The sequence below is a fragment of the Ruditapes philippinarum genome, unplaced genomic scaffold (genome assembly GCF_026571515.1).
Source record: "Ruditapes philippinarum isolate M1 unplaced genomic scaffold, ASM2657151v2 ctg1275_1_1_1_1, whole genome shotgun sequence".
Classification (NCBI taxonomy): domain Eukaryota; kingdom Metazoa; phylum Mollusca; class Bivalvia; order Venerida; family Veneridae; genus Ruditapes; species Ruditapes philippinarum.
In genome coordinates, this window is record NW_026854542.1 from 72,662 (window position 1) to 87,951 (window position 15,290).

A 15,290-nucleotide genomic window follows, 5' to 3' on the forward strand; every position below is an offset into this window, starting at 1 on the left:
GTCAATAACCATTCAGCAGGCTTGAAATGAAATACAATGTAGTTCATTAATAATATAATATCTTCACAAATCACGTAATAATTATAATATTGGTGCATATATCAATCTGTTTCAACATTGCCACACACCGAGTCAATTTATAAATCCACTTTGTATACATGTATACATGTAATCCTATAAATCAATCCACTGGAACAAAAGTGATCAGTCTTTGCTGCCAATATAGACCCCAAGCTGGCCCGCACATCTGTGCAGTCTGACGCCAAGGTTTTAAACCTTGGGTAGCTCAATTTTTGTATTGTAACATGGAAACCCCTTAAACTCTGAATTGACTGTTCCAAATTCATTGCTGGGCAATTAAGTCAATTTATACAAATTTAGCAGTTTTAGTGTTAAATGCCGGTATATAAGAAATTGAATACCCTACACCTCTGACATATTTTTTTGTAACTTCATTTGTTTTTCCCTTACTATATTACAGACGTAATCAGTTTTCTTTATCTGACATTTCTCAAGGCCACAAACTATATTCATTGTTTTTATCTTCCTACATGCATACCTGCAATGCCATGTTTATTTGGTGATTAAAGTAGAATTGAAATTTAAGACATGCAGTACTGCAAAACAAAGCATATAATGACACTTAATCTTCAGGATCATTCATTTTAAGCTTTACACTGAACGAGAATTTCTCAAATATTATAAAACAATAGAACAATCGTTCAATACATCAAATGAAGTGTATAAAATTACGACTAAAATAAAGCTAAAAGGTTAAAAAAATGTGTGTCTTGTTTAGTGACTGCAAGCCAAAGGCATATTAATACACAATCACAGGGCATTTATTGGCTAAAATTGAGACTGTTTAATATAGGCAGTTTTTCAATTTTCAAGATTTCTCATATTTCCCAAAATGTCACAATTTAATTTCAATCAAGTGTAGAAGAAGACCTTTTCCCATTACAGCTAGAACTGGCTTTGATTTAACTACCCTTTTCATCTAGAAATGGCTTTGATTTTACTTTTAAAAAGGCCTTTATTTCACTGATTGTCTCCGCAGGGTGTTCCCCACTATTTCATTATTGCATGCAGGGGAAATGAAAGTAAAAAAGATAGTAAAATTGACTAGAAAGTGAGTATTTCTAAAATTATAATTTTGAATGTTTAAAATGGGTATCTGTGGACTAATGGATATTAGTTAGTTAAAATGAGTACCTGCTAATCTGTGGAGTAATGGATTGAAAACAAGTAAAAAAGCTATCTTTTGCACTATAAATATCAAACGTACATTATAATTATTCAAACTTACAATTTCCTCAATATGGGACATTGTGCAAAATCTTTTCTTACATAATAATATACATCCACTTGCTACATTGAATTTTGTGAAATTTAATCCACCAAACACTATGACATTCAAAAAGCATAAATTTATAGACTTGTTTGCTTTCATTCAAGCTTAAAAACTAAAAAAAAAAATCTATTGAAAATCAACCCTAAAGCTCCAGGAAGAACTAATCTCATTCAGCAAAAATGATTATATGTTAATAAATGTACAAGTTAGAAAACAGCATTATTTCAAGGTGGAATTACTTGTACACAAATATCACCTTTTTTTAAAGCAGCATGCCTCCAGATTCATGCGTTTAACTTTCATGAAAAATTTGAAAATGTATTTAAAAGTAAAATATTGTGAAAAGAACAAAGCAAGTTAAAACATTGCAAACTGCTTTAACACCAAAAAGAGGTCGAAATATGCAAAAATAGGCAGTAACGCTAAAAATAATTTTATAAAATACTTCAAAATCAGTCATCTAATCGAACATTAGATGAAAATTATTACAGTACCTGAATCTTGACTCTTATTATGTCTTTAAATCTTAGTACATTTTTCTAAAATTTGAATTTTTAAAAATATTGCAGCTCATCTGGAGGCATGCAGCTTTAAATATTTGTTTAAAAAATTGTTAAAATTAAAATTTACAACTTCAGGAATGACAGTCACATACATTTGAAAAAAAGTTTCTAGTACATAAAACTTAATCTCTTTTATTACATGTAACAGATTTTTTCTGGTTTGAATTTGGTACTGTACAATATTAACTTTTGTATTTAAATTAAATTATTCGAAAATCCAATAATATAGACCCTGTTTGCCCTATGAACAAGTTTCAGGACTGCCTGCTAAGGTAAGTAACTATTAAATGTACAAGTCTATTGATACTCTAGCCTCCTGCCCCAGTGAAATCAGCTGAATTTTAAACCTTCATCTGTCCCCACACAACTGGGTTAATGCAATGGGGAGTTGATTTTTTGTTTTTTCATGCCAAAATACCAGCAGTAATGTTAAACTTGAAGTGAGGGGATAATTAGCAGGGAATGTTTTAACACCTACCCCACAGTATGGAGCCTTTTTACTGACAGTTTAGTAATAAAAGGTCAATCCCTACCCCCTATACACCCCGCCCCCACTTTATTCCCCGTGGGTGTAGGAATGGCAGCAATTGACTGATATCTTAACAGTTTCTGCAAATGATACACAAAGTGGAAATGGTATGAACTTTGAAGACGACGAACATTTTCACAGAATGGAAAGTTATCAATATATGTAATGTTAGAAAAAACTTACCATTACTATTACATACATCTTGGGTATCAGTTGTATTGTTAATTGCACTACACACAGTTAAGATAAACATCAGGAAAATCAAGACTGAAATCATACATAGAACATGCTACAATCATTTCTACACATAATTAGACCTTGACCTACTTTTCCTCCAATGAAAACTTGACCTACTTTTTCATCCAATGAGATTCAATGCCTAAATTTGAAAATATCTGTCTTTTTCATATAAACTGTCCCAAAACGACTTTTTTTAACCTTTTTTGTTTCAAACATTGTTTCTATCTTGATAAACACTTCTCGTACCTAGGAAAAGTAGGTCAATGACTAAGTTAGTTAGTCGCTAGTAAAAAATTGAACATCTTAACCAGCTACAGCCTCTTCTTTGACATTTTTTTAGCTGTTTAAATTGTTCAATTTTTTCTTGTTTAAGCGTCTAACCATTTCACAATGCTACCAAATTATATATACATATCTACATATTGAATATAATACAAAAATATAACATATATACACAAGAGACACTGCCTAGCGGGGGCCATGCTCAACTTTTTCTTATTCCTTAAAAGTCAAACACATCATCGGAGGAAGAATACTGTCGCAAAGAATACTCCTAGAAAACATTATTTTCTTGTACAAAATATAACTCAAATTCATATTTGACATTGACAGTCAAGGTCATTCAAAGGTCAAGATCAAATTTGAATTAATCATCATGTCAGTTTTGTCAGAAATGTTCTTTTGTCCAAGAATGAATCAAATTCGTTCAAAAAAAATGTTTTAAGCAAATTTCACTAGCCAATTAATTTTTACCTTGATCTCTATTACACAAGATATTATATTGTGTAATTTATCATAACTTTTGAAAAAGAAAGAGTTAAGTTATTAAGAAGTCATTTAAAAAGTATAGAATTTTTGGTTCAGCAGACAATCCATTAAGAAATAAAAAAAATTATGACCAATATTGAAGTTTGTGGATCGCAACGGCAATAACAGGGTACAGACAACATGACTGTTCCATCACATGCCATTATAAACCAGAATGAAAAAAAAATATTAGTAATAAAATAATTAAATATATCCAAATAAGGGGAAAAGTAGACTTCCCATTTTCGAAGCAAAATTTGCAAATAAATTGTATGTTTTCAAGTGAAATATTTTGTTTTTTTTACAACTATTTTATGAATTTGAAGAAGGATTTTGAAATATTATATTACAACAGTAGATTTTTTTGGGTTGGGCTTTACGTTGTACCAGCACAGTATAGGTGATATGGCCACTTTCCAGCTTTACTGGAGGACCAAGACCTCACGGTGCCCTTCTGTACATTATTTTTGCCAAGAATTGGTAACTGAGTAGAACCATCAACGTCCATAAGTTAGCTGGATAGCTTTCTTCAATGAAAAAATCCAAAGTTCCTGTCGGGATTTGAACCCACAGTGGTAAGGGGCAAGTGGTTTGAAGTCACTAATCTTAACTACTAGGCTGTGGATGTCCCTACAACAGTAGATTTTCTGTTATCTTCTGGAGACATTGCTTTTTTAAATTTGTCCTCTGCTTCTACAGAACTGATATTAATGCAGCATAATTTACCCTCTTTTATGAAACATTAAAATGTAATTCTAATAGTTTCTCTACTTGTTATAGGGTTTGTAAGCCAACAGCATGGATTCTGATCAGACTGTGCGGATGCACAGGCTGGTCTGGATTCATGCTGGTCGCAAAACCATTATGTTGGTTTTGTCATGGCGCGGCTCAAATGTTTTCCTAGCTAAGTATATGTTAGTGTTCATCCATGCTGTTCTACAGAAATCAGAAACTTCGACAGAAGCAATAGCAACAGGAGAATAAAATGTTTCCATTTTCTGTAGAATAGCTACGGATGAATACTAACATACTTAGTGTCAAGCTTTATTTGGCCTCATTATTATTCACTTATTTACGTCACTATGCGGTACTACGACTATGAACAGAATTCAATATAGTATCGACTTTTGTTCTTCTACACACAATTTTTAAGAAATACAGCGTTTTCACCGGATGACAAATAAAGCTGGACACTAAACAGGTATCTAATAGGTGACAATAAGGGACAAATACAGATGGGCGGGAAGAAAATACTTTAAACCATTTTATAGCAGGTGATAATGACATTGCATAGTAAACGAAAAAACAATATGATTAAACATCTAAGAAAACATGTAACAAAATATGAAACATTAAAATAATTTAAAAAAAAAAAAATAATAATATTACCTTTCCCACAAAGATCCCCACAGCACAGACATTTGCACCTAGCATTGGTTGCTGTAAAAACTGTTGCCATGGTAACTAAAACCAGTACAAGTAGCATTCTACAATTTTCCTTAAAATGTGTCACTGGGCACCTAGCAGGAAATTTAAAATAAAACAAGTAATATTTTAGTTTTTTAAGTTTAAATACAGGTAATCAAAATGTTTGTTACCTTAGTGCAGTAACAGGTTATCTCCTATTAAATCTTAAAAGGAATTTACCTGTTACTGCGCTATATAGAGACAAAATCATTCTTTTACTATCTTGCCATTGATAAAATATTCAAAGATCATTGTATGAACATGATAAGGTGTCTCTGATTAAGTATTTACTTGGAAAGGAGGTGTAATAAATTCATCAACTACTGAATATATATTCTTGTTCCCGGCATCTAATAACAAGTATTAGCGTAGCAAAAGGGGAAGGAACTCCAGACTATTATAGATTTGTCAATAGATCCAATAAATTTATCAATTGCCCTTGTAAATGCATCAATTTCCTTATATAAATTCATCAACAGCTGTTTTTTTGTATATTATAAACGCTACATTCAAGTGACATTATGTCTAAATTTGGCGTCACTTGGACATCCAAATTAGCCTAAACAAACATCAGTGTTGAATACAGTGGTCAGTCATAGCTCTAAATGTTAAATGTAGAAATATGACGTCAAAACGGCCAGCAGGTTATTTATAAGCATGAAGTGGTTCAAATATGGTGAATAAAAGATCACAGTCTGGAAAGGATGAGAGAGAAAATGGTAAATTGACAAGACTTTACCGGAGCCAAATGACTTAGTAGGGGGAAAAAAATGTAGAGTTTGTCAAGATAAACGTTTATGCCATTACTGTTAACTTAATATCAAAATACAATATTATTGATTAAACTTAAATGAATAAATGAGCCATGCCATGACAAAACCAATATAATGCGTTTGCGACCAGCATGGATCCAGACCAGCCTGCGCATCCGCGCAGGCTGATCAGGATCCATGCTGTTCGCTTACCAACTCTATTACAAGTAGAGAAACTGATAGCAAACAGCATGGATCCTGATCAGACTGCGCAGATGCGCAGGCTGGTCTGGATCCATGCTGATCGCTAGCCCATTATGTTGGTTTTGTCGTGACACGGCTCAAATATAAAAATCACACTGTGTTTTTTTTATTTTAGGCTGAATATATACAACTTACCTTCTTGTGGCACTAAACTCATATACATGTAGCTCTTGATGATTATATCCTTTTTATATATCCTTGAGTCAGGCACTTAATATTCATGTTACTAGAATTAATTCGATAAAGTATGCACAAAGTCTTAAACAGAAGTCATAAAAAGTCTTAAACAAAGTACTTGAATAGAAGTCATTATTTAGTCTTAAAACACATGATATCAATGTCACAATAGCCAGATTATCATGACTCTTCAAACACTTTTTCGTTATCACACAGAATTCAACGCACTTGACTAAACTGGGAGTCCTCTTACATTACATCCAAAACCATCCTGCATGTTGAAACAAGAACTGTTAGCATGGCTATCTTTCCTTAATTTGTTCCAGATTTCAATATGTCAGCCAATTTCACAACCTTATTTCCCATTGACGTTTTTCCTGTCACTGAAGTTGAAAAATGTTAAACGCAATTTTAATTAATAGGCATGTAAAGGTCTTTTATATATAGTACTTGTACCATTGCTACCTTCTTTTGTTATAGCCCACTATAACGGGCATTCATAACCAATAAACTGTTAATAATAAAGTTGTTTACCCGCTCCTCAAATTACATTTTTTATTCTAACCGTAATGATATTGTTGCGTCATCTATAAATCAAGGTATCTTTTCTTGAGGTATATTATAACATTCTTCGGACAATTTAATGTATTACCGGCATGCCCAGTCTATTGTACATAATGCATTGTTTGCGGATTTTCTTCACTTAATATATTATAAGTTAACACTCTAGTGTTTAACATAATAATAATAATCATGTTTTGTTTGTATAATTGTGTTGTGGTTATGTTGTGTTGATGTTATGTGTTAGGTTATTTTATTGTTATAACATTATGTTGTAACATTATGTTATGTGTTGTGTTGTGTTTGGAGGTGTGGTGTTGTGTTAATGTCATGTAACATCACATCACACCACATTATATTATGTTTAAACATATTTTGCAAGTTTATAACATTACTTTGTTGACAATTTTAAAGATATTCAAATTTAAACAAACTTGGCCTATGACATTAATATTAATCTCGTTTTTGCTGATCTTTTAATTACTCTTGATAGAAAAAAATTGCAGGTTAGGGTGTTGAACCTGATTTCAGCCCCCATCCCACCCTATGGATCCAGGCTTTTGGAAACAAGTTGGTCAATGATTAAATATGGTCCTGTAACCTGGCAAAAAACTAATAATGTACTGGTTGGGGACCACCAAAACCGTACAACCACCAAACCCTGACAGCCCTGAAAATGCTTTATTTAGTTTTTTTGTTTGTTCAGTACTATCGGTCACATTTTTATTAACAATAAAGTTATGTTTCTTCTATAATTAAGTAATTATATTTTATTTCAACTTCCATAAACGGTAATATTTTAATGTCTATTACAAGACTGTTGACTTTGAAAATTTGGGCGTCAACAGTGCAATGCATGACTTCATATACCAGCTACATTCATTTGCAGAGTAAACGATAGTATATCCAAAACTTCAGCATCTACTGCTGAAATATTGTATATCATGTTAAAGATAAACAAGAGCACCGCTAGGCGGAGCTTTATATATGCCTAAAAGTGTTTTTTTGTTTTGTTTTTTTTTTTAGTAAGGATGAAGCATTTGTAAGACATTACATAAATTAAATAAAGTATTACTTCCTTCAAATAGCAATCATCCTAAGAAGTTTGAACATTATGGGCCAAATAGAAATTAAGTTATGTTCTGGAAACTGTGTTTAGTTTTAGAGTAATAGTGACATGGACCTTTGACCTTGTGCCCCAAAAATCAATAGGGGTCTTCTACCCAATATGGACAATCATCCCATGAAGTTTGAATATTGAGGGCCAAATAGACCTTTAGTTATGCTCCAGGAACTGTTTTCAGTTTTAAAGTAATAGTGACCTTGACCTTTGACCTTGTGACCCCAAAATCTAAAGAGGTCTTCTACCCAATATGGACAATCATCCTATGAAGTTTGAATATTGTGGGCCACATGGAACTTAAGTAATGCTCCAGAAACTGTTTTCAGTTTTAAAGTTATAGTGACCTTGAACTTTGACCTTGTGAACCCAAAATCAATAGGTGTCTTCTACACAATATGGACAATCATCCCATGAAGTTTGAATATTGTGGGCCAAATAGACCTTAAAATATATTCCGGAAACTGTTTTCAGTTTTAAAGTAATATTGACCTTGACCTTTGACCTTGTGACCCCAAAATCTAAAGAGGTCTTCTACCCAATATGGACAATCATCCTATGAAGTTTGAATTTTGTGGGCCACATGGAACTTAAGTAATGCTCCAGAAACTGTTTTCAGTTTTAAAGTTATAGTGACCTTGAACTTTGACCTTGTGAACCCAAAATCAATAGGTGTCTTCTACACAATATGGACAATCATCCCATGAAGTTTGAATATTGTGGGCCAAATAGACCTTAAAATATATTCCGGAAACTGTTTTCAGTTTTAAAGTAATATTGACCTTGACCTTTGACCTTGTGACCCCAAAATCACTAGAGGTCTTCTACCCAATATGGATAATCATCCTATGAAGTTTGACCACTGTGGGTCGAATGAAACTTAAGTTATGTTCCAGAAACTGTTTTCAGTTTTAAGATAAAAGTGACCTTGACCTTTGACCTTGTGACCCCAAAATCAATAGGGGTCTTCTACCTAATATGGACAATCATCCTATGAAGTTTGAATATTGTGAGCCACATGGAACTTAAGTTATGCTCCGGAAACTGTTTTCAGTTTTAAAGTAATAATGACCTTGACCTTGTGACCCCAAAATCAATAAGGGTCTTCTACCCAATATGGACAATCATCCTATGAAGTTTGAACACTGTGGGCCAAACAGAACTTAAGTTATGCTCCAGAAACTGTTTTCAGTTTTAAGGTGATAGTGACTGACCTTGTGACCCCAAAATCAATAGGGATCTTCTACCTAATATGAACAATCATCCTATGAAGTTTGAATATTGTGGGCCAAATAGAACTTAAGTTATGCTCCGGAAACCAAATTGCTAACGGACGGACGGACAGACGTACTCACAAAATGGTACATATGTGACTTCTCCTTCAATCTTTTTGACACATTAACTAAGGCTTAAAAAAAGACACACAAGTAAAAACGGAATGAATAGGATCAAAGAGAATTTACTGTTACCCATTGTTCTCCAAGTCACACAAGTACCTCTGGGTTCGTAAGGACAGACAGACAGACAGAGGGACGCCAGGGGGTGAACATAATATACCCGAAATTCTTTCTGGCATATAAAAATAAAACACCCAGGTTATCTGAATTAGATCACGTCATGTACATATCTGTCCAGACACATGGTACTTAATAGATCTGGCCTCCTTTATATGTCCCTTTTATTTTGACGTTGTGCGACAGTAAATAGGTCTAGCAGTACTGTAAAACCTTTTCGCTGAAGTTTCTTTCGCTAGGTAATGAAGTGTAGACAATTAAGGTAATTTTGATACCCTCCTTGAAGAGCATCAGATATAAGTATCAACATAATCAGAAATAAACAAACAAGTTTGTTAGTTAGGAGAAGAACCTAAACTGTACTGTGTCAAATTTTCATGTCTCTTGGTTTAAAATTATGAAATCTGTACAGTATGGTAAAATGTTCAAAAAGTGTCCGGTTGATGGTCTCTGACCAGTATATATATAGATCTACATAACATATATATGTATTTCAATACATAATATTCATTCATTTTTTGACAGTTCACTATGACTTATTTAACCCTTTCCCCCATGAGCATATTGTGAAAAAAGGCCATTTTCACTGAAAAGCCTCTTCTTACAAGTTCAAACTGCTATGAAACTATGAAAAATGCTTCAATACTAATCAAACTTGGCACAAATGTTGACTGGACCATTGCCTTTGTAACAACATGCTCAGTCTTAAATTTCCTGTTTCCTGGCAACGAGGGGACATCTCAAAATTGCCAAAAATCACTATTTTGCCTCGATTTTTTCCATCAAAATTTATTTCAAAGTGCTGCAACTTCACAAGGGATTGAGATAGAGTCAAAGGCTTTTCAGCCTTGGTTACACGTTACCTTATGATCGACCTGGGGTCATTTTAAGCCTCTCACAAGTCCAAAATTTTCTTGGCGATGAGGGGGACTCCGCCCCCCCCTTAAAACCCCCAAACAGAAGGGGGCACATCCCCCTTCTGCCAACCCCCTGATATATCTTTTGGATGGGGGGGGGGGTCGGCACCGAAAAAGTGCTCACTTTTTTTAGCAACATTTCTCAAACGAAAACATGTGTTTGGGGCCCAAATAGGACATTTTTTCACTATTTCAGGCCTAAAAAGGGGGGGGGGTCGAAAGTGCGTTGTTTCGCGTATATATGAGGTAAAGGGTTAACAAAAAATGATGAAAAACTTTGGAATCACCCAAAATCTAGTTTTTCCATGTTAACATTTGGTCTTTTACCTAATTTTGGTGAAAAATTGTTGTTTTGTAACATTTATAATTTTTTTAGTTACTTAGCTATTAGTTATAGTATTCATATTGAATCATTCTCACGATTTCATATAAGCAATATTTCTAATTTGGAAAATTGACAGATTAATTGTGTACAAAAAATGTGCAAGTATATTTCAAAATTATTTATCATTAAGGAATCTAACAATTTAAAAAAAAAATGATAATATTAAGTAATAATAAATTTACCAGATCAACAGAGTGATTTAAAATCCGATCGGTCATCTGGAAATTCCATTCTTTCTGTATTTCTTCTAAGAAATTTTAATAAAGCTGGAAACCACGTGAATAGACATTTTCAAAAATACTATTAATAGTATCTATGTAAACATACCAAAACAGGGAAAGTCCTACTTTCGATTTGATACCTGCCCTGACTAAAGTCTATATCTCCGGTATATATCTCTATACGGAGTTGGATTTTCATTCATATTGGAAATGGTCCGCAATAAATATGCAAAAGATATTAAATGATTTTAAATCGTTCAAAAAAAAACTAACAAAAGTCTTAGTAGGCCTATATGATTGCACGGATTAAAGTACGTGATGACTGGTACAGCCTTCCACATTCATTTTAGATCTTAAGTCTTAATCCAAATAAATGTTGTAAACGTTAAAATAAATCATGATCGAATTCCATATTTATTATTCCATTGATATTTTCCAAGGAAATAAAAATTTGAAAAGAATACATTATTAAACAGAAAATAAAACAGTAAACATTTATTTACCTGTTGAAGTGTTCTCACTTCTTTCTTCTTTTTGTATCATAGTTTGGAGACCTTTCTGTTGAAAATGTGTCAGGGTTAAATCGTATACATATACATGCACCGTGCGGTAACTGGAGTGCGGGTATTAGTTACCCGCACTCCAGAGCATGCCCATTGATTGGCTCATTTTTGCTGGGGTTTACATATTGTGACGGCAGTGAAAGTGAAATCGACAGAAATGTCATATTTAGATGCTCGTTCATTGGTTCATTTTTGCCGGGGTTTCATATTGTAACAACAGGGAACGTGCTTTTATGTTTGACTATGATACAAAAGAGAAAGAACGCCAAAACACTCGGTAATCTGATTAATACTCGGGGGGCTACGCCCCCTCGTACAAATCAGATAACCTCGTGTTTCAGTGCTCTTTCTATTACTTATTACAAAATTAATCAATTAATTGATTAATGAATATTCCGCCCATATTCAATTAATCAACACCACCATAATTCTAATTTTGTCTACGTTCTTAAACAATCTCCAATTTGGCAAAAATTCAATAAGGCTCGTCCAAAAAAATGCTATTCGCAAATACTTTTATTTTGATATATATAAGCTCTATATGCTATTTGTAAAACGTTTCATGTTATGTTCATAAACGGATGATCGTTTACAGACAGTTATACGTAAATAAAGAAGAAGAAACTCCGGTTTAAAAGTCTTTAATTTTAAGCTCATTATGAATTGATCGTTTGAATTAGCTTTTTACTCGTATCACACAACATAACCACTATTATAACATGACATCTCGGTTCCGTCGTTTATGCATTTACATTGTACTTGTCTTCGTGCGCCCTTAAAAGTCTTACATGTTAAGATATTACATGATTTAACTTACAATACCTACCCTTTTACGTAGGTTGCCTAAGTTTTTATGACTAATCCAACAAGTTAGATACCAGATAAACATGTATATAAACAAGCGTGTGAAAACATGTGCATTCTTTTCAATAGAGCGCAAAACATTTTTTTTATTCTGTATCTTTATGTATATTAACCAACACTTAATAAATAACTGTTGCAAGTATGTGACATTAACACATTGCGAGAATTATAAATATTCATGTAGTTTGCAGGATCAAGGTAAACAATCAATATTGATCGTATATACGTACATGCACATGTACAGTATAGTTATAAATGCAATATCAATTGGTATGTTAACTATTTTAAATCAGTTTATCCTTTGTAGTCTACACCTATATACAGGTAATAAATTAACTAAATTTTATGTACTATGTACACGACATTTTAATGCTATATTCTAATGAAGAAAAAAATGACCAAGATAGTTATATAACACATCGCTAAATTTGAAAAATTGCATATCATTCATGTAGGCATGTACTCTAACCTGAGGTGACTTTATACAGAAGGCGTTTTGAATACACGTAAACTTATTACATTGTATTAACAAAATTTTAATATCTTATGGTAAATGGACATCAGGTCGTCTTGTTTTCATTACAGGAGATTAAGAACAATAAAAAGAAAATACCTTAAATAAATTGTAATATCCGAAATCTATAAGTAGGCAATTAAATCCATTTTATAAAATGGTTAACTTTTAATAGCATGCGTTCACTATGAATACCCGGTGTCCTCTCATCCGGAACAGCTTTGTATAAACTTTAAAGGCACATTATGCCTCAGAAACGAATGCATTTTTCATGATTCTTTTAACAAACTCATGTTTGTCCTTTACAAACATGAGTTTGTTAAAAGAATGTTTTTAGAGGAAGTTAGATGGTTTTCTCATCTGAAGAATATGAAATTATGTGTCATAAAGGTGGCAAAACGTAAACAAAGTAGTATTTTGACTTCTATACAAAATTCTTAATCAGTAAAATATCATGACAGTATTAATTGCCAAAAGATGATTCAGTTAATTGACCAATGGGTAATTTACAGAAAACTCTAACAGGATACAAAAAAGGCTTTTTTAGAAATAGAAATTAAAGCATTTTTTGGATAATGGGCCTTTCAAAAGCTGTAGTCGACATAATCCTTCTCGCATATTTATTTATTTTATTCTATTTATTTATTTATTTATTTTTTTGTTGTTTATTTATTTATTTATTTACTTATTTATCTGGCCAGTTCAAACGTATAGAAATGTCGCAGTATTGAAAAAAAACAACATGTAAATCTGTCGAAGATATTTTCATTTTTAAAGTGAGCCATTGATGAATGCATTATACCGGGGTCGTTCTATTTGAAACCTGCAAGAAAAGACAATGATGATGGATTAGCTTTTGCAATGGCGTCCACTTCCAGCATATACTGCAAGTCCTGGGAGTTTGACCAGGTCATGCTCTTTTGGAAGCTCTTTTTTGTATTTTGATATCGAAGTCCTGTTAAACGGAGAGTTCCAAATTTAAAACAAGGGCGTGGCCGACTGGTTAATGCGTCGGACTTTGATTCTTAGGATTACTGGCAGCATGGGTTCAAACCCCGTGAGGGGCAAGCCGTTGCTTCCGTGAGCAAGAAATTTTACACTCTTGGCCTACTGGCTGGTTCCGGGAACGGATTCGAGAGTGTTTAATAAGCTTCCAACACAATGGAACTAAAATAGATTAGTATAAACTAAAACAGGGGCGATCGAAATCCAAATCACAAAAAAATAAGAAAGTTAAATGAAGAGGGAATATCTGTTTGAATATTTGTCAAGTCGGTGACATCAGGGTCATTTACTGTAACTGATGTACATATCTCATATTCATTTATACATACTTCATGACATTTCATGTAATCTGCAATCCTCTTCCCCAATACACCATCTATTCTTGTAGTGACTAGTCCGTTAATAATTCACCCAAAAGTCAGCAGATATCTTCTGTCGTCTGTGAGTCATTCATTTTACAAACAGCATGGTAGCTTGCCGGATAGGCAACTTAATATTTCGCCATTTGAAACCTACACCAAATAGAGTAGAGTTCAAGATTCAAAGGTTCTTCTGATCTTAATAAGTCTTTTAGATCACCTAAGCAAGACGCAATCATGGTGTCGAATGTCTGTCGTTGTTGTGCATTATTCAGTTCCTTACAGAACCAGTATTATATAGTGGCAGTTATGGAAAGTTAGATATTTGGCACATATAATTAACTAGCTAAGTTTCCCGTTTTTTCCATCAAGTGTAGGCTTATATATCTGACTTTATCTAATTAATGTTTGTTTATTAGATTTGAAATTGTCATAAATTTTCAAAAATAAGTGTATACGGAGAAAAGTTCGGAAATGCACCTTATTCACAAAACATAAACTCTGGGAAGACAAAAAAAATAAATCAAAAGCTGTACATAACCGATAGGGCGCTTCTAGTTCCTTTTAACGTATTCCTAGATGAAAATGTATCCTTGATAGATTTCAATGAAAGTTTTGTTTGTTCCTTTCGTATAGTACTTCAGTTAGCAGTAGGCAGTGAGCAGTAGGGTGTCCAGTTAACAATAGACAGTGAGCAGTAGGCTGTCGTTTATTGAATCCCGTACCAAACAACGTTTCAGTCTTCTGGCCAAATGACTGACCTATAAGTTATATCATGCATAATGCGTAGCGTTAATAAGGAGCTGATTTTAATCAGATTGTCTTCCGGTCCAAACTCTGGCAGCCATTTCAAAATCTTTTCTAGGTATACTATGAAGTCACTAAAATGTTGCAAAACCGAGGTATTGCCGCTATACAAATGTTCGACTTGAATGGTAGGACCTATCTTTGAGCACAGGCGCTAGTCACATAATCAAATATTTTACATAACCGGTCTATATATGTATATAAAGATATCTTATTATAGTATATAGCCCATATAAAACTTTAAAAAGTTTGTTTCAAGCACCTGTATCTTTGAGTCATCAGGAACAAAAGGAACGGTGAGGCAAAT

The 15,290-nt window shown here is 33.2% G+C and overlaps 1 protein-coding gene across 5 annotated transcripts in view; it reads right to left on the reverse strand.

Annotated features, from left to right (window-relative positions):
* LOC132740413 (uncharacterized) overlaps positions 1-13,011 on the reverse strand; it is a 40,477-nt gene extending 27,466 nt beyond the window's left edge. For 2 of the 5 annotated variants that reach the window (XM_060728309.1, XM_060728305.1), the window contains exons 1-4: positions 10,833-10,988; positions 6,112-6,536; positions 4,883-5,013; positions 2,630-2,713 (exon numbers count right to left, since the gene is read on the reverse strand). In XM_060728309.1, coding sequence (XP_060584292.1) covers positions 2,630-2,713; positions 4,883-4,979 — 181 coding nt within the window. In that variant the 5' untranslated portion in view covers positions 4,980-5,013; positions 6,112-6,536; positions 10,833-10,988. Of the gene's footprint in view, positions 1-2,629; positions 2,714-4,882; positions 5,014-6,111; positions 6,537-10,832; positions 10,989-11,374; positions 12,440-12,911 lie in introns of those variants that run through there. The other 3 variants (XM_060728306.1, XM_060728307.1, XM_060728308.1) reach the window with 3 other exon arrangements.
* Positions 13,012-15,290: the final 2,279 nt, after the last annotated feature.